This window comes from Podarcis cretensis (genome assembly GCF_951804945.1).
Source record: "Podarcis cretensis genome assembly, chromosome: 7".
Lineage (NCBI taxonomy): Eukaryota > Metazoa > Chordata > Lepidosauria > Squamata > Lacertidae > Podarcis > Podarcis cretensis.
In genome coordinates this window covers 36,756,388-36,777,166 of record NC_137176.1, presented here as the reverse complement: position 1 = coordinate 36,777,166, position 20,779 = coordinate 36,756,388, and the positions used below count along the sequence as shown (strand labels likewise).

At 40.1% G+C, this 20,779-nt stretch overlaps 1 protein-coding gene across 3 annotated transcripts in view; it reads right to left on the bottom strand.

Annotated features, from left to right (window-relative positions):
- Positions 1–1,228: 1,228 nt before the first annotated feature.
- The window catches only part of MBP (myelin basic protein), a 102,581-nt gene continuing 83,030 nt past the window's right edge, over positions 1,229–20,779 (bottom strand). For 2 of the 3 annotated variants that reach the window (XM_079983819.1, XM_079983820.1), the window contains 5 exons: positions 13,858–13,965; positions 10,395–10,430; positions 8,500–8,529; positions 6,095–6,217; positions 1,229–2,989 (listed from right to left, as the gene is read on the bottom strand). In XM_079983819.1, the coding sequence (XP_079839945.1) occupies positions 2,933–2,989; positions 6,095–6,217; positions 8,500–8,529; positions 10,395–10,430; positions 13,858–13,965 (354 nt within the window). In that variant the 3' untranslated portion in view covers positions 1,229–2,932. The remainder of the gene's footprint in view (positions 2,990–6,094; positions 6,218–8,499; positions 8,530–10,394; positions 10,431–13,857; positions 13,966–20,779) is intronic. The other variant, XM_079983821.1, reaches the window with a different exon arrangement.

Genomic DNA, 20,779 nt, shown 5'->3' with positions numbered 1-20,779 from the left:
AAGTGTTGAGATGACCAAGAGTGTACACAATTAACCTGTGAAGAGAAAAATCAGATTAAACCACTCAGAGGCCAAGTAAGCAAGTGAAAACCAATGTGTTGGTCACCTAGTTTTCTCTCAGGCATACATTTTATGAGTGTTGTGTGGCGTATTGGTAAGAATGCTGGAGACCAGCGTTCAAATCCCCACTCAGTCATGAAGTGTTCACTGGGTGACCTAGGGCCAGTCACTCAGCCTATTCTACCTCAGTGGATGGTTGTGATGAAAAATAGGTTGGGGAGAACCTTGTAACCACCTTGAACTCCTTGGAGAAAGGGTGGGATATAAATAAAGAAAAAAGTCTCTTGGTAGCTGTGGGGCTCGTTTAACTGAATAGTGTATAAAAAAACCCAACAACCTCCCTTCCACATGAAAAATGAGCATGTCAGGGAGAAGGCAAGAAAAGAGCAATTCTCCCTAACTTCTTTTTCCCCATGTGAATTGTGTTTTTTTGTGTGGAATAGCATTCAGTTATGTAAGCAGCCACCTGCAGTCTGCAGTGTTATACTGGTAATTCACACTACTTTTATCACTTAAGTGAGAACTAGGCCATGTTGCAGGTCAAGTGGGCTTCAGGAGCTATAGGAGGTCCATTGTGAATAAAAGGCAAGAACTGATTAGTGCTTTCCTCTTGACATTTTTTTGAATTGTAGTCCTGGACTTTTCAGAGGGAGGCAGGACTTTTTTTCTTTTTTTCTTTTTGCTGAGTTTGAGCACTCTGTTTAAAGCCCCAGACTCTGGAAGGAAATGACAATACAAGTGGCTTATACCGACATATACTGACGAACGTTGTTTACCATGTTTCATTTGATGGCTTAGACTTAACGGAGTGTACGGAATGTACAATCCAGTCCTAAACATATTACTTGACTCTACATGCCTTGCATTTAAAATATCTTTACTTTGAAAGAACTGTGTGCAGGATTGAAAATTTTCTTTTGAAGAGATGCAAAAAATAAATAAAAATAAAAAATCCACAGGAAGCAAAGACAGGAAGAAAATGATTTGCTGAAATGTGGATCTTTCATTTCCTTTCAAACACTTGGCAGAATGTTCTAAAAGATTAAGCATCACAATCAGACATAGTATATGCTTGTGTGTGGCTTTGAAGCAGTTCGTCTGTCTAGTTTATTGGCTTGTGTGATTGACCTTAAAGTCCTAAACGCTTAAAAAAATTAAATCCTCCAAATTTCATTAAAAGTTGAGTATTTTATTTCAATATTGGTGGTTGTTTTTTTTCAGGAGTTGTATCCATACACATTTAAGAATAATACACTTAAGTGAAACTCACTATTATGTTGTGGAATACACAACTGGATGAGGCTACACATAGAAAAATACACATAGCCAACAACATTTTGAAAGAAGATGTAATGTGTTTGCGTGTGCTTAACAATTTCGGTATTCTGTTTTGTTTGTTTCTGTGTGTTTCTACCCTCTCATCTTTCATTGCTGCATATTAAGAATGTTGCTTGAAACCTATGGTAGATTAGAGTGACCTATCGCTAACAACAAGAACAACAACAACATCCACTATATGTCAGTTGGCATTAACGTCGGTAACTCCTGATGTTCATTAGCTAAAGGCAGGTGCCAACTTAGTCTTTAATATAGTGTCTACAACATATAAGCTCAAATAAAACATTGCATGAGTACAGGAAGGTCATTTACAGACAGAATAAGTTGAATATTATAAAACAGTGCAATTCAGAAGAGCATTTTTCTTCACGTAGATGGGTAGACCCATTTCCACATGTTTATTCCTTAGTATATGTGTCAACAATTAGCACCTATTTCTAGCTCATTAGTTTTGATACCTACAATCTAACAGTGTAGTTTGCTCTGGTGCACTGCATGTTTAACTCTGCTGCACTAACACGACAGCTAGGAACGCTAACTTTAGATGTGCAGATACTATCTGAAACTTCCTCACCAAAGGGCTTTCTGTTATTTAGAAATTAGACTCTTTTTTATTGTAGCTGCAAATGGACTTAGTTGCAGCAAGTGCCTGTGTAGAGCTGCAGGGACATTCATATGTCCAACTCTATGTTTTCCTTTGTTGGAATGACCCCTCATTTTCTGTTGTAACTAGTCTAATTCAAGTTTGAGATCCTCTTTTCTCTCTCCCAGCCACTCTTAATTTCTAATGTGTTGGGTGTGATGAGCAATTGGTCATGCACTAGAAGGTGCATCATTCCTTATGGCCATAGCTCAATCTCATTGAAACAGTAACAACTGCCTTCTCCCACATTGCAACATACCTTGAACTCCCAGTTGAAGATACCTTTCTGTGACTGCCTAATCCAGTTAGAAAAAATCAAATACAAACTGTGAGAGAAAGGGGTACTGAAAAAATGAAATCATAATAAATCAAAACCAAATAATTAAAAAAAAATTGGATAAACAGTCCTTACAACTTCTGCACATTTTTATTATTATTATTTTCTTTGTTTACAGCAGAGATCTCAAAAGTCTGTTAATGGCAAAGTTAATGTAGACAATTGTGTAGTATGTTGTTACTTAAAGTTTAGTGAAAAAGAAATCTGAAAGGGACTTAATGTTGTATGTGCTTAAAAAAATTAAAGCCCTATATTCTTTGGAAACACCTTGAAGATGAATGAATAATATGGGGGGACTGTTACTTTCCCTAAAGTAATGCTGTTGATAGCAAGTAAAAGCTACTTTGAAAATTTGGGAGTTTGTTTTGTTTTGCATTTGTTCTTGGTCAGCATTTGCCAATAAATTTTTGTGTACTTCTACTGCATGCACAACTCAGTGACATTAACAAATAGATTGTGTTTCTATCTAGGGAATTCTGCAGTTTGTTATTAAACCTTCAAGGCATCTATGTTATAAAGCAGAGAGTGTAGCCCTTTGGTAACATCTGAGAGCTTCAGCGCCTAGCAATGGGAGAGCCAGACCGGGAGCCAGGTCGGGAACCAGATCCTCCCTTTGGAAAGAAAAACAACAACAAAGAATTGGATTAAAATGAACCTACTGCTCAGATCTACAGTATAAGAGTGCTAAATGCAATTCCATCCAGACTCTGGCACAAATTAGTACAGATTGGTTCCACCAGGGAAATCTCTCATGCATAGCTGTTGAAATGGAGGGTACATATGCTTATTTGATTTTGTTCAAGGTTTCTTTAATACTTTGATCTTTAAAAGTGTTGCAATTTCAAATATAGTTTGCCTTCGGGGAATTCTATTTTTACAATCAAATTTTAAAGTATGATGAGTTCATTCTAATTAAATTTCAGGTAACAGAACTTGATACTATCTTCTGTAACAAATTCCTCAATCAATGGGCTCTAGTCACTAAATATTAATTATTTCTAAAGAATTGGTTGCTATCAGTGTTGCTGGATAGGTCAGAGAAACCAAGGCCACTGAAACTAAACAAAGCTACATTGGGCTGGCAGTCTCATTGAGCTCTGCCCTTCCAGCTTATGGCATGCTCTCCCCAGAGAGAACCACCTGGCTCCGTCCTTGTCATCATTTTCGTGCCAGGAAAAAAAGCTCCCCCACCCATACCAGGCACTTGGGCAGCACCAATGAGCTGCACAACTACATGGCCAAGGAAGCCTGCAAAACAAATTTGGCTATGCCATTCATTTTGTTTTGATCTGGAATATTTAAGGTTAGCAGATCCAAAGAATGCCACATTCCTTTTTCTGAAGGTTCTACTAAATCAGCAAACACAAGGCAGAAGACCGGGGATTTATAGTGAGATAGTTATAACCTCCATGAACCTCTTAAGGATCCTCCAGGCACCAGGTCATTGGACTTCAGAATCTCTAGTAATAATGATGCTTTCTTCAGAGTACCCCAGGTCTACTGCTAGACCCCCTCTCACTGTTTTCCCAACACATGTTTGTCATTCCTCATAGGAATTCGCTAGATGGTTTTTAGTGCTTTCTAATGGTGGTTCTATTATTAGTTTTTGATGATAAAGCCAGCAATATTTCCCCGATCGTTTGTAATTGCAACTGCTACTGTGCCACATCATTGCTTAGTTTCATCAATCAAAATAGTTGGAGCATTGTAATTATATTTAATTGACAATTAATTCTGCCCTATTAAGCACCTATTTCTGTTTTATTGCGGACATTTTAAATCCATTACTTCCCACAGAAACCTGCCTTTAATTAGATCTGTTTTAAGGAGCCACACTTTAAAGAAATATTGGATAACATATAAATAATGAGGACCATTTTATAGCAAATTATTACATATTGGATAACAAACTTCCATTTTTACAGATGGTTAAAATGAGGGGAAATTCCTGCTTATGTAAACATGGGGTGAAATCACAACATCTATTAGGAGAGAATGAAGGTCTAATCTAATGGTCAACTCTAATGGCTTATAAACCTTATTGTCAAGTCCAGTGGCTTACAAATTAAAACTTGGAATTTATAAATACTGTATATATCTGCACAGAACACAGAAGATGCATGAAAAGAAAATTTCACCAATAATAGCTAATTCTGGAAACAGAGAAAAGGACATAAGACAGTGGATGGTAATAAATAGGAATAGGGATGGGGAGTTCTACCAACACACAAAATAGCAAGATGTGTTGGTCAATTGGGAAAAAAAGCCATTAACTTTTTACTATAATTGCTGGTTCACTTTAACAATGCATATTAAATGACTTTCCTTGCAACAAACACATTTTCCCCTTATTTCTTGTAACCTTAGAATAATTTCTGTTTACATTCAGAGGTATAAAACATTGTGTTCTTCCTTCCTCTTTTTATCTATTTGCTTCATTATCATGCAATATAAATTCTCCACAGGGTCTCTGTTGCCACACAGAGACTCCGCCAGAGAACTACCGTACATTTACAGGTAAGCAACCTGTTCTGTCCTGATAAGGAAAATGTTTCAGGTGAAAATCCAACTGTCTTGTGTGCTAATGAACCTTGAAAAGCTTTCGCAGTGCAACAATGTAGCTTGAAGCATCACACTAGATAAACTGGATCAAGATACACCAGACTACAGTGTCAGGGACTACTCTCTCCATTTGTACCAGTTATGGAGGTACCAAGCCTAGCAGTACACAACTAGGAAAGTCTAGACTAGAGGTAACACTATTTTGATGCAAACTGTTAGCATAACGGAGCAGTTAACCTCACACATATTGAATCATATACTTTCTCTTTCATCTGAATAACTCTGAAGTTTATCCAGTTTAGCCAGAGTGCTTCATCTTTATGACGCTTGATGCCAATCAAATTTATATGACTAGCAGTTCCATTGGGTGGGATCTATTATAAGTTAGGGGAACGTGGCTGAATTGGTTTCCAGTGAAACCAATGGAACAAGTTAGCCATAATGTAATTTAAGTCCCATCAATTTCATCTAATTTAGGCCCCATCTGCACTATAGCTTTAAACTGTCATGGCTTCTCCCAAAGAATCCTGGGAACTGTAGTTTATCAAGGGTGTTGAGAGTTGTCAGGAGACCACTATCTCCCTCACAGAATTCCCTGGGAAGAGGTATTGATTGGTAAACTACTCTGTAAACTGTAACAGGAGACACTTCTTATGGAAGCATTTGAAACAAAGTACTGATGGTGGTTTCTTAATATTTACAAGCAAGGTGTTGCACAACCTAGGTGCAGACATGCTCAATGCCCTATTTCTTGCAGAAGAAAGGCAAATATAATGTGGCATCCTTCTGTATGCCTCCTCAGCTGAAACATAAAGCTTAAACAGGTGTTTCTATTGCTCACTTGACTCTAGGCTTGGGAGGCCTCATCATCTGGGCTATAATTGATGTGTGTAAGTAACAGTTGAGAGCTTTGCCTCAGCAAAGGGAATGTTGGAGTTTATTATCAGAAGTCCACACTGGATGGTCTTCCAAACCTACTATTCTTCTTTTTCACAAGCTGTGTTGCTGATTTCCAGGACAGTTGCTATGATAAATCTATGGTAAAACTATATACCCAATGAATGCAATAATCAGCTGTTCCTAGTTTTTCCCTTCCTCTCACATTTTGCACCTACTCTTTTAAAAATATGTATATATATTATATTTTACTTTACCAGTCTAAAGAGTCTAGACAGTGTGCCCTGGCCATCATAGTGGTATCCCTTGTGTCCCTTGTGAGCATATTTATGCTCATAGAATCTTCCACTTCCATATCCAGGCCTGTGAGTTTCACCACCCTGCAAAGAAAAGGAAATTGCAAATACAGTACTTTGTTTTGTCACTGACATATATTACAATAGCTTAGGAAGACTGGGAGCAGAAGGCTATTACATTAGCTAAGCTCATGAAAGGATAAGAGACAGGTAGGATAGGGCTCTCCCCGAAATAACCGGTGATGAAAGAAAATACCTCAATTGCTGGCAATGAAATAGATATTTAGAAGGGAGTAAAATGTATATACGGGAAAGCTAAAGGCAAATCCAATATCTTTTACATGTTGGGTAGCATTTAAATGAATCTTACTGCATTCTTTGGCGCACATTGTTTGGGAATTGCCTGAGGTGATAATAATCCCTAATGACTAATAATGTGGTAACTGATGTAAACTGCTTAACACAGCCAGGCTGTCAAGTGATAACAGCTGCCATCAAGTAAATGTGGAAGAAGGTACTATGAAAATAAATGTGTTTCGTCTTTCATGCATTTAGCCCCTTTAAAAATCCCCCCCTCTGAATATTAATGGGGTAGGGTAAAGGTACATTGTGAAGGAAGTACTTACACATTACCGATGTCCTCTTTTTTTTGAAAAGCATTGTTAAAAATGAGGAAAGGTTGTTAAAGTAATTGCACAACTGTCTGATGAAAACTGGTAGTTCAAGGAGGAATTTTCAACTAGCATTCTGCTCAGCAACCGCAAAGCAGTACTTTAATTTAAAAGCTTTCCCCTGCCAGGATTGGTATGCAACATCCAAAGTTGGGCAAACAACTCAGCAAACACACTGCAATGCAAGTCAAGTCTGCCATGTCTTTTTTGGAAATGGTAAACTGTTGTAATCAGTCTTGTACACAGCAACCAGTTTAAAGGATAAAATACTAAGACAGTGCCTCCACACGCTTGGCCACTTCCTGAGGTTGCCAGACCTTTCCTGCCGCCTCCTAGTAAGAGCTTAGGCCATTCAAACATTACACTAAAACTTTATAGCAGCTGGTAATGACCTTTTTTCGGCCTAGCAAAATGCCCAGTGGATGATGGAAACATTTTTAAGCAACCTGGCATAACATAATTTTGTAATTTTAAAGGAAAAACGTAACTAGTTCTAGTAGCGTTTGATAATTGTGGCTTCTAATTAATTCTAAGAGTAAAACCTTTTGTTCTGAACTCAGGTGTCTAAAGGAACAAAATGAGTTTACAACAGATGGGTGGGGGAGAGAACTATATGAAGAGGTCTTCCTGCTAAAGAATATTAGCTTTTCAGGACAACAGACTTTTTAGTAGAATAAGCTCTTTGGTATTTGACGGCGTAACCTTTGTTGGAAAACTGTTGGAGGTTTAACTTAACACACAAACACTACACACTCTTAACATACAAAGCATTTAACGACATATAATCTCTCTCTCTCTCTCTCTCTCTCTCTCTCTCTCTCACACACACACACACACACCCAGTGCTCCCTTCCCCCTCCTGTTCAGCTAACCCTCTCCAGGATGGGAATGAAAATGGCACCTTTCCCACTCCTCAGTCTAATAGTTAATCTGTTCTAGTGGTGTTCTGCATAGTGGTAATGAATATAATTTTGCCTATAGTGAAGCACGTATCATGTCTTCCTCATCGTTTTCTTTTTGAAAATATAACTGCTGGGGAACTGGAACAGACTCCCACAAGAGGTGGTGTACTCTCCTTCCTTGGAGATTTTTAAACAGAAGTTGGATGTCCATCTGTCATGGATGTTTTAGCTGAGATTCCTGCATTGCAGGGGGCTGGACTAGATGACCCTTGGGTCCCTTCCAACTCTTTGATTCTACAAGTGTCAATAAATGATATTGTAACTCCCATCAAATAATGGGATGCAAAATGTATACCCTGCATCTGTTCTTGACCATATTCATGATCCCAAACAAAAATGGAGTTGTGTCCAATTCATTATTTCAAGCTATCTTTTCTTTTTACCTCCCCGCTGGCACTCCACAGACACACAGAGATCAGTAGAACCTTTAAATTGCCTTAAAGGGAAGAGGTTTGCCATGCAGTGCAGTTTGGCTCTGTGCTCGGGCAAAAATAATTTAAATTGTATTGCAAGCTTGACAGGCTTCTGGATAAAAGCAAGCAACAAAACCATGGGCATAAAGGAACTGATTGGGAGCCAGGAGGAGCAAAGCAAACAAGACACAGTCAAAAACATGAATGTGAAGAGTCTGCAGGAGCTAGGAAGGCAAAACAAAAAACAAACAAAACGGATGCTATTTGCACTTTTGGGGCGAAGCAAAATGGCTGCACATGAAAGCATGTTCATCACCTACCCAGCTAAATCTGGAAAAGGATGATCTCCCCTGCGCATACAAGAAACAGAAACAGTGACATGGTGACCACCATGGGGCAAAAAGACACTGAAGACACTATACAAGAGAAGTATGATCAGTGAAGGAGGGTTTGTCTGTTAACGAGGATCATAATGAATGAGGATCAAGATATACTTAGGTTGTAGTTTGCAATCGAATGTTTAAAGGAGTTTAAAACCCAAGTGGTTGTGTGGAACATATTAGACTCAATTGACCCTCCATTGTAAAGTACATGCTATTCATCCATGCTCCTACAAGTTCAGTCTTGGATAGTTCTGGTGCCAGCATTTGGAAAGGCCTTTGGCTGAGAGCTGCTTCGATATCAGCTTTCCAGTCAAGATCTAACAGTGCTGCTCTAGATGCACCAATCATCTGGCATAATGTGCTGGAATAAGAGGGATTGATTAGGATGTTCGGATCATTTCAGATTTAGCAATGTCCCTTAAAATAAGGCATAACTGACAATTGCCCATTCATATTGCCTTATCAGGTGCTGGGAACAATCTGGAGGATATGTCTTTGTCCCCAGTGTGTGTAACGTAACCTAGTTAGAACCCTTGTCCTACATTTCCAGCGATCCTTTTGCAAGGGGCACATGTGTTCAAATGTGCTCAGCATTCCTTCTAAGGCTGGGCAATAAGCTACGATGGCAAGTGGGGAAGTAAAGGGTTGGGAAGAAGCACCAAGGTCTTCTGGCAGTTCAGATTAGGGTGTGCTTAGATGTACTGTGAGGTCAACCTTAAGAGAAGGGTAGATACTTAGAAGAAAGGAAAGTGGCTTTGGAGATACAACACCAGCCTGGGGCCACAAAGGAAGATGGGAGACCCACTAAAGGGTATGAGTGTTGATGGAGAGACTATCCTAAGAGGAGGTGGCATTGGAACAACTGTGGCCTCTGAAAGATGACCTTGAGAAGAGTGGGGCCTGCAATCCTTGTTCCAGCCTTGAATGAAGAAAAACAACCATATCTGTGTTATAAGCAGTTTCATGCTTTTGTCTGAGGCCAGAGTAAGCCCCAGTGGGGAACTGAGGGTCCACTGAACCAGCATGGAAAGATAATCACAGGGAAGGGTCAGAGCTCAAGGATAAAGCATCTGCTCAGCATGCAGATAGTCCCTAGCTCCATCCCAGCATCTCCAGGTGGGTGAGGGAGAGACCATGACTGAAATGCTGGCAAGCCAGTTAGCGCAGCCAATGCAGGTGCACAATAGTCTGACTCAGTGTAAGGCAAATCAATGTGTTCCTAATCAGATCCATAGCTCCTTTAAGACAGCAACATACATGCATTATGTGCTGTTTACATTACATAGCAGTATTCTGGGAGAAATCATTCTATATACCGTATTTTCCCCTGTATAAGACGCCCCCATGTATAAGATGACCCCTATTTTTTTTAACCACAAATTAAGAAATTAAGTTGTTTAGCTTTTTGGGGTGGGGGTGGGGGAGGTCACTTCCGCCAATTGCGCACCCACCTGCCCGCCACTGCCAATTGCACACCTCACCGCAGCCACCACCAACAGCCCACCTGCCCACTTGCCGCAGCTGCCAATCATCTGCCCACTTGCCGCAGCCAATCACCAGCAGACCTTGCCACAGCCACCAATCACCCGCCCAATTGCCACTGCTAATCTCCTGCTTGCTGCTGCTGTTAATCGCAAGTCCCCCCTCTGCATTCACTATCCATGTATAAGACGACACCCATTTTTTGCCTTTTTTTTTTTAGCAAAGAGCATTGTCTTATACACAGAAAAATACAGTAAGTCATACTCTGTCAGGAGACATGACTCTTAGTCTTTGGCTTGCTGCAAGCTGATGGCCCATAATGTGAATCAATGCCACATTTTCACACGTACCTTTCCATACAGTGGAGGAGTTGACCTGGGAGACACCTGAAAAACAACACAAAAGTAAGAGGAAAAGTAGGATCTGCAACAAAATGCTATACAATTGAGTTTTCAGGTCTGCTTCCAGATATGCCACTTTGGGTCCCCTCCTACTGGGCTTTCCATTCTCTCTTCCCCCTGCCCCACCACCAATTGTCAGCAAGCATTCTGGGACCTCTGAGCATGCTCACTCTTCACTGGGCTGTTCCTGCCTCATTTTTTAAAATTCCTAAATTATAATTTTTTAAAAATAGTGTGACTCCTCAAGCCTGCTGATGCCTTCTTGTGCATGGGTTTTGCTGTTTTCGCCATCAAAAGGGTTGAGTTCACTCTTAGCACCTTGTCTGCTTGATGCTGTGCTAAAAATGCTTTTTGGCTGCTGGTTATATGAAGATATTTGAGAAAGACTCCTGTGCTGTTCGATAAGAATTGACTCTTGTCCTTCAAACCCACAAACCCTGTTAAGATTCCTCAAAATGTAAATGAGCAATGCAAAAGAGGACCAGTTGCATGACCTTCATTAGACAACACTCTTGATCTGCCACTTTAATTACAAGCCTCATTCTTAATTCCAGCAACATTGCAAAGCCAATTGCTGTTATTCTTATTCTGGTCCAACCAATGAATTCATGGTGGACCTCAGCTTTGCACCCAGATTAATTAGATTCTTAGGAAGGAACTGGATATTTTGGGAGCTGTGTAGCTACTGTAGAAAGCAAGTCTCTTTCTGTCTCTCAGTAATGTGAAGTGTAACAAGCCACATGAGACACTTTCAACACACTTTATGAATTTGTTACTTCTGTGTGGCGTGATCATAGCTGTCAACGTTTCCCTCTTTTAAAGAGAAATTCCCTTATTTATTCCAAATAGGATTCCTCACAAGAAAAGGGAAAAGTTGACAGCTATGAGCGCGATCTTGAGTAGTGCGACACCTTCAGCTCTGCTCCGAAGCAAGGTCTCTCTCTTTTCTTTTCTTTTAAAAAAAGGAATCACGTGTTGAGCATTGCTGTCTGCATAGAGTCACCGATGTGCAAGCCTGTGTATGTGCTCAATGGGATAGAGAGAGTTGGTTGTGTTGGTGATGAGATGGCATGGGGTCCCTACATGTGAGGAGGCACTCCCATGTTGGGCTTCCTGTATGCTCAACATGTGGTTGTTAAAAAGAAGAGGTTTGTTCACATGTTACATTGGACAAGTTTCTGTGTACACTTGTTAGTTGTGCTGCTCAACTATTGTGCACACAGACTGCACAGTTTGCATTTAAAGGCAAATCCATCAAATTAACATTTTACAAAACAATACAACAAACATAGCCATCCTATGAAGTTTGCACTTACCAGAACTTTGCAATGTAGTTCTCTAACCAACCAATATTTACAAAGATGTATATATTATGGGAAAGTGTATATACAAATGCATTTATAATGCATTGAGTTAGGAAAAATTTCTTGCAAAAATGTGTACATTAGTCAAAATTGCACTCAAAAACTGTGTTTATTAGGAGAAATTGGTACTAAAATATTGGTGAAGTTTCATGATGATTTTAATTTGAATATTGCTACAGAAACACAGAGAATTGAATTTAAGATCTGAAAAATGAGAAAGAACCAAAACTGATAGATCCTGCCATCCTACTCAGAAGTAAGTCCTATTGAATTCAATGTGGCTTGCTCCCAAGTAAGTGGGATTAGGATTGAAGCCTAAATCAAATATGCAATGTATGTTTGCTCCTACAACCTCTTCCTTGATTTGAATTTCTATCCCCTTTTTTCAGAGGCTCAGGGTGGGAATTAGCTTATTATTAAAAGAAAACTTTCAGATAAGCCCTCTGCTTATGTAGCTGCTGGGCTAGGCTTATAAGAGTGAGTCTGAGGGATTTGCAAATTTCTACAAGATGAAAATGTTCTAGACACGAAGGGAAAAGGTGGGGGAAACCTCTTCATAACAAAACCACCATATATTAAATACCACCTGAGAAGCAAGGGACTTCCTGCTTCTCAGTGCTTATTAGTCTCTGGTAAAAATCCATATATTTGTTATAGCTCAGTGGTTTATGCAGGAGTTGTGTCCCAGATCCATGGCTCTGAAGGCTCCATAGGAAGTGAGCCACAACTCAAGATTGAGGTAATTTCTATAAATATTCATGTCAGTAACATTTGTCTCATTGGTATTAGCACTGACACAGAATATTTCTATCCATTTTCATTTCTATTTGAAAGACGGGAGCAAGTCCGGATTACAGTATTGGATTTTTCCAAAGATTTCCATGTTAGAATGGAAAAATTCCAGTTTCAAAATTGAGGAAAACCCTCTTCTGCCTTGGAAGACTGTCTTTTGCCTTTTAATAGCCCTCAAACAGGGACGCAGGTGGCACTGTGGGTTAAAGCCTCAGCGCCTAGGACTTGCCGATCGAAAGGTCGGCGGTTCGAATCCCTGCGGCGGGGTGCGCTCCCGCTGCTCGGTCCCAGCGCCTGCCAACCTAGCAGTTCGAAAGCACCTCCGGGTGCAAGTAGATAAATAGGGACCGCTTACCAGCGGGAAGGTAAACGGCGTTTCCGTGTGCGGCTCTGGCTCGCCAGAGCAGCAATGTCACGCTGGCCACGTGACCCGGAAGTGTCTCCGGACAGCGCTGGCCCCTGGCCTCTTAAGTGAGATGGGCGCACAACCCCAGAGTCTGTCAAGACTGGCCCGTATGGGCAGGGGTACCTTTACCTTTACCTTTTTAGCCCTCAAACTGGTAATAAGCTGGACACAGTTAGTTTGTTTGGGCATGTGACTTGCTCCAACATAGTGATTTGCTGCAGGAGCAGCCAATTCTCATAAATGGTCTCTCCCCTTCAAAAAGGACCAGCTGTTCATCTTCAGTTCAGGAGAAGGTGCTACTGCCATACATTCCCTTGGGTCTATAGAGTATGGCAGGCAAGGCTGGCTCTACCATTAGGCAGGCTGAGTCAGTTGCCTCAAGTGACATATGCTGGGCTGTGGTGGCAAAGTGCCATAGGAGGAGAGCTGTCACATGGTTTGCCCTGAGACCTTCAAGCTAGCCTGCTGCCACCCGATGCTACAGTGATGTTGTCCTGTTGCCGGTGTTGATTCAGTTGCCACTCTGACTGACTTCTGTTTGTAGAATTGTAGAATTGTAGAATTGGGAGGGGGACCACCACCTTGTCCTGTGCCTCAGGCAGCAAAATACTGACAGGCTCCAGGTGAAAGAAATCTGTGAGCCCATAGAAATGCACAAAGAGCTGTGGATCAGGAGAATGACTTCCAGTGTCCATCCCCTTACCTGGCACACTAGATATAATTTTGCCTGCACTCCTTTTTAGCAGAGGAATTATCTTTGAGGCACTAGCTAGCTGGTGTGTATGTTTTAAAAAGCAAAGTAAGCATTTTTGTTTGGTGAAAGAATTACCAAGGTGAAATGGAAACTTACAATGTTCCTGAAGAAGTGGACTACTGGGTTCTCATCCACATATCGGCCATGAGATCTTGGATGAGGCAGGGAACTTACATGGCCAATTCTGGCAGCGTGATGATAATCCTGAAACAAAGGACAGGTTATGCTTGTAGACCAGCAAGCAATCTGAAAGGAATTCGAGCGCCCATTGGGGAATGAGCAAACATTAAGATTCTTAAAACTCAAAGGAGAGATGATGGAGATGGAAACACACATTAGGTACAGAAGTACATGAGAAAAGCACTCTACTGACAGGGTCCAGCAGAATACTTCCAGGAACCCTGAAGAAGGATGTGGAAGCAGGAACTCTCTACTTGTTCCCCAGCAACTGTGCTTGAATATCCGTTTAGTTATCCAGGCCTTACCCTCCGTGAGTTTATCTATTCTCTTTTCCAAGATAAGAAAATACCATGTGGTTGTTAAGACAAAATAAAAAAAATTCCTTCCAGTAGCACCTTAAAGACCAACTAAGTTAGTTCTAGGTATGAGCTTTCGTGTGCATGCACACTTCTTCAGATACACTGAAACAGAAGTCACCAGACCCTTCTATATAGTGAGAAGGTGGGGAGGGGTATTACTCAGAAGGGTGGTGGGAATGGGTGATAGGCAGATAGCTGTGATGAGCCTGTTGACGACTCTTAACGACTGCAATAGGTCTTACAGGAAAAAGCAAGGGGTGAGAAGGTGAAAAATGGCTTTGTCATTGGATTCTTATCTCATTATACATGACATCCTAGTGGTGGCGCTTTCTGCATGTACACATGGAGAACTGGAACTTTCTGCATGTACACCTCATGTGGCCTGTAATGGCTTTGTCATTGGATTCTTATCTCATTATACATGACAAAGCCATTTTTCACCTTCTCACCCCTTGCTTTTTCCTGTAAGACCTATTGCAGTCGTTAAGAGTCGTCAACAGGCTCATCACAGCTATCTGCCAATCACCCATTCCCACCACCCTTCTGAGTAATACCCCTCCCCACCTTCTCACTATATAGAAGGGTCTGGTGACTTCTGTTTCAGTGTATCTGAAGAAGTGTGCATGCACACGAAAGCTCATACCTAGAACTAACTTAGTTGGTCTTTAAGGTGCTACTGGAAGGAATTTTTTTTATTTTGTCTTGACTATGGCAGACCAACACGGCTACCTATCTGCATGTGGTTGTTGTTACTCTTTAATTCCACAGCAGTGGAACACTTCAGGATGGTGCCTAATGAAATACAATACATTTACAGAGACCAGTGAATCCCTTGTGGAAGAGCATTTATCCTATCATTTTCACTCCTGCTTTGACTTCCCAGCCCTTTAAAAGCCATGCATGGGAAGTAACGGCTGTTAATTCACATGAGCATATGAAGCCAAGTCACAGAGCTTTTCGATTTAGTGCAGGTCTGTCTACATTGCTCTGACCGGCAGTTCCTTTCAGGGTTTTGGGCAGGTGATCTCCAGAACTTACTACATAAGATCCCTTTGGGTGAACATCCTAGTGGTGGCGCTTTCTGCATGTACACATGGAGAACTGGAACTTTCTGCATGTACACCTCATGTGGCCTGTAATGAAATTATGGTGCTGGGCTCTTGACATGTGTTTGAATAAAAAGGAGATGTTGCACAGAGGTCCTGGTCAATGCAATTCCTAGCTGGTCAGTAATTCATGTGTTTTTGAAACAGAAATGTTTGTGTATGATCATTAGGTTATTCTCTCCCTCTGAACTAAGCACAGATTCAGAAAACCACTTAGCATGCGGTGACTCATGTAAACTTAATGAAGGGTGCATTCCTCCATATGACTAGCAGGTCAGCATGTGCTTAGTCCAGTTTTAAAAACTCACCTTCCAATATGACCAGATGCTATTATAATAGAAGCTTCCTGCATACTTTACTGACAAGTTGCCAGTGTGTGGTAAATGGTCAGCTGCATCCACCAAGAGTCTTACAGCACAATCCTAACTATTAGAAGCAAGTACCATTAAATTTGATGATGTGTACTAATCAGTGCATTTAAGATTGCAGCCATTAGTAGCAGTGTTGGAGCAACAGAAGAAAAAACAAAGAGCAAACTAAGTAATATACTTTATTGGATCAGCCAGTGCTACAGATCTGGATGCAAGCTTTCAACTTACACAGAAATCTTCTTTAGGTATTAATGTTCTTATTAAAAAAACCAAAGCAAATAAAATATGAAATTAAAGGAGATGTTAACCAAGTCATGCTGAATGATTTTTTTTAAAAAATCATAATTATAATTTTATATAAACATAAATATATATTTATATAAACAGAAAATGGGTTACAAATCTTGTTGAAGGGGCTTATCAAGGAAGCATTTTTTTTTTAAAAAAAGGAAGATGCATGAAAAATGTTCAGCAAGAAAACAGATGCATCTTTCTAGAGCCACAAATCTCAGGTGTCATTAAGACCTTGTAATGCAAAAAGAGCAACTAATGCTGTTGAGTTAGGGGTAGTTAAATGTGTCAAAGTGATCTTAGCACTTTTTGGATTGCATTCCTTGCATTTGTAACCAATTTTGCCCTCTAAATATCTTAGAATTAGCTACCTTTCCATTCCTCCTCATGGTGAATTCTGTGTAACTTGAAAGCTCCCATCGTCCTACACTCACGGAAGTCCTGATAGTGCTGTCATGTCTTTCAAAAGTACCGTGAGACGCAGCCCTGAGATACTAGGTAAAATAAGGTTCAATAAGCACTACATTTTATATATGAAAAGTTATACATTCTGGAATATCAATGTTATGCACTATGCCTGCTAATAGCAAAATGTGCATGCACTTACCTTCTTACAGTAGCATGGTAGCCTAAATCAGATGGTGTGTATAGTATCTGAATATTTCATTCTCACTTCTGTTGCTAATCATTTCTAACAAATTCCTTGCCATTATGCATCTCAGTTGCAAGTCAGGAGGAGGACATATATTTCACAAGGAAGCACACTAAAAGACTGTTCACAAAGTAGCCTGAGATCCCACATGACATTTGTATTTTTCTGTATCTGTTTAGCTTGGTAATTTGCTCTCTGTGAAGTTTTGGTATGGGTCACAAAGCCAAAAGGAGCACAACTTAATATTTCATTGAAATCAGTTAAATTTCTGCATCTTTTCCTGTCTTAGCCTGAAGTCCCAGAAGTATATGCCAGATTCATTCATATACAGTATATATTCAACCTGGTATGTGCCAAAAGGCAGTTGCTGGATGTATCAGCATAATCTGAAAGGGTTAACTTCAAATTCTTTTGAGATGAGTTGGCCTTTGAAAAACCTGTTGTGTGCATTAATGTGGGAACTGGAAATCAGTAAATTTGGGCTTCTTTTGCTTTTTTAACGTTGTCATGGCAATTCCTTTATATTTCTGCAGCTGAGACACCTAGATAGCTTTAAAAAAAATCCCAAGATGCCAAAAAAGCATTTTCCGCTGGCTCTATTAGGTTTGCTCAAAATCCATGTTGTATGCATGCATTTATATACTAGAATAAGAGAGTCATTTGCTGTCCTGTGAATTCTGCCCATTCCCCAGCTTTGCTTTCCCCAGTTGGCACTTGCATTTTTATTCTTACAGTTTGCCACATTCAGTTTCAAAGTCACACTTTTACAGAATTAACACAAACACAAAAGACTGAAATGTAACTTCTGGTTATTTTTATACCAACACTTTTTATTTTGCACGGACTATCCACATGTGACTGTGTTATCTGAAAATTACAGATTTGTTTCAATCCTGTCTTTTAGATAACTGAAGATGCCATCCAGCCACTCTTCACCCACCTCTCCTGCCTGAGCCACATTAAGCACAGAAATTTCCTGCCAGTGATGCTCTGTTCTTAATGGCACTCATCTTGTCGACTGAGAGACTAAAGGACCTGTTAAGTATGGAAGTTGTTTTTCCTAAGCCACCACACTGAATCTGAATCACCCTTACTATCATCATAGCTTTTAGCATAAAGTTTTCAACAGAATGTGTTTCATGATCAGGTTCAGACATTAAAACAAACCCAGTAGGCAACTAGCTGCATGCTTAGGAATGGAAGAAGAGCCTCGCAATCAGACTGAAGGGTCATCGACTCAAGGATCCTTTCACACAGTGGTTACCAGCTGCTCACAAGTCGAGGATGTTTACAATATCACAAGCCAATGACAAGTGGAATGCGTGCCTGTGGTTGTAGTGAACTAAGACCTCAGAGCAGGCATGTTGAAAGTAATGAGCCTAAGTCAGTCATGTTTATTAACTTTAATGAGTCTCCTCTGAGTAAGTCTAGCACTGAATACCACCCTGTATTTTTAATGATACAAAAAAGAATATATATATTTTTTAAAAATCCAGTGGAAAACTATTTCATTAGAAATATATGAGAGACAATAGGGCAATCGCCTGCCCTAGTTCTTGTTACTAAGCAACAAGAATTACCAAGGCAACCAGGCAGGCACAGGTGAATGAAAGCTAATATTTAAGAGGAATTGAGTGGTGGGGTGACTACACTCTTATTAAAGGTCAGTGAAGGAACTATCAGACTGGGGAAGAAAGTAAGTGTCATACCACATTGTTTTATCCTTTCCTTTTTTTACTTTCATCCCATTCGTCTGGCAGTGCCAGAGGCCTACCTGTCAATTTCTTCTGGGAACTGATACATGAACTCGAAATGCAGCAACAGGTTGCTGTTGTCCTGTGGAGTGGCTCCTGACATCAGAAATCTGAAGCATTTCCTCCATTGCCAATGTGAAACAGAACTTCTCTGTTAGGTAGACATGTTACAAATATAGTTGGACTATATTTCAAGGCACAACATGGTTCGCCTTCATTTCAATGGCTTGATTCTGTTCCCTGGCACATACATACCAACATATACCACTCCGGCTACAACTTAGAAGGAGCTACAATCTAACACTATGTTTTTCATCACATGGAAGGCCTACAGATCGTGGGGAAGCCTTGTAATGGTTGTATAGAGGATGGGATTTCAGTGGGTACAGCTTTTCATATCCTGCCTTTTCCTTCTAAAAGTGTCCTGTCTCATACCTTACTTTCTTTGCTACTGTTATCTCCACAGTTCAGAGTCATTGTTTGTTGTTATAATTGTTAGTAATAATAGTAAAGTCTACTGATAGTCAGTAAAAATGAGGAAAATCAGTAACATACTGACAGGAGAAGCTACAATTTCAGGAAGCTTGCAAAAAATAGCTCTGTGTAAAAAAACCAACAAATCAAAAACAATATGAGTTTATTGTTTCATTGCTGCTTTATATTTTCAAATCACTGATCTAGAACAATAATTTTGACTTCATGAAATCAGTTATGGGTTATGACCTTTTTGTCTGTTGGTCAGTGACAATTGCTATATAAACATGATATAGCAATTCTATACTATACATTTATGTGGGTATCAGACCCTACATATGTAAAATCTTCCTCTGCCCTTAATATAGGCATCTGAAAGGCAATTAACATGGGAAACAGAAACAATTTGCATTTGCTTCTTTCATTTAAAGACATTGTTGAGGGATTTTGAACCAGCAGATGGCGTTTCCTAGTTACAATAAATGTACATCTAACAGAAAGGGAAATTTCAACACCTTTTTGCAGGTGATTTCCATATCTATTATTAACAGTGTTCAATTGAGACTGACATACATAAACATACAGTCATCTTGTGTGGCAATCTGCAGATGGATGGCATGAACTGGATGTGCATACTAACTGGAAAAGTCTTTAGATTCAGTAGTTGCAACAATAATTGCAATATTAATTGGACAGGATCTCTTTTTTGCCTAGGGATTCCTTGATGGGACTCTAATCACAAGGTTAGATTCATATCATATCGCTAAATACATGGCCTTGCATGCAGGGAAATCCAGCCCATTGACTCTGTGAAACACCATTTATAAACTATAAAAACAGTACTAACTTAGAATAACCTAGGCAAGAGGGAAGTTTTTGATTTCTTGCAAAACAGGAAAATTGTACTTCCACACTTGTTTGAGTACTGTGAGAAAAAGTTTGGTATGGGCTTCACAGTAGTTATTTAGAGGTGGTGTCAGGTAGCCAACACACACACAATACATATTCAGGCAGACAGCAACACCCATGAGTAGTTGAATGACAAATGTGCATATGTGGACTCCTATTATATCTATTATTAACAGTGTTCAGTTGTGATTAACATACATAAATGCAGTAAGCTCAGGGGAGGGGAAATAAGGAGGACAATAGGAATTGGGATTACACAACATGAAGAAAATATACTAAGTGAAAGGTTCTGAAAACCCAACAACAAGCAACCTATCATGCTAAGTTTTTTATGAGTCCAGTTCAGTAAGGAATTTTATTTATTTATTAAATTTATATACCACCTTTATCTTCCAAGGATCTCAAGATGGTGTCCATGGTTCTCAGCGCCCCTATGTCGTTCTCACAGCTACTCATGAGGCAGCTTAGGCTAAGAGATGGTGACTGGCCCAAGGTCACCCAATGAGCTTCATGGCTGAGTGGGGATTTGAACACCGCTCTCCTAGGTCCCTAGTCCAACACTTTAGCCATGATGCCATGCATGTGGAATGGGTTCACAATGTGGGAAACAGCTACATTAGTAGCACATCTCCCCATGGACCAATTTACAGGGCTTTTGAGTGGTCAGCCAAGCAGGATTTGGAAGCCACATAATATGTACTCCCCATATCAATGTTTTATCTAAATGTTACCCAGTGTGGCATGGAGCCAAGTCACAGGTACGGCAGGTCATTGACTGTCGCCACCTTTTGCAGCAACAGAAAACATTTAAAAACATGCATTGATGTTTTCTACTTATTTTCAAGTGCTGTCTAAAATGTGTGGTTAAAAAGAAGTAAGGCTTGCTTTCCAGCTCATTTGCTTATGAGCTGTCAGTGCAGAC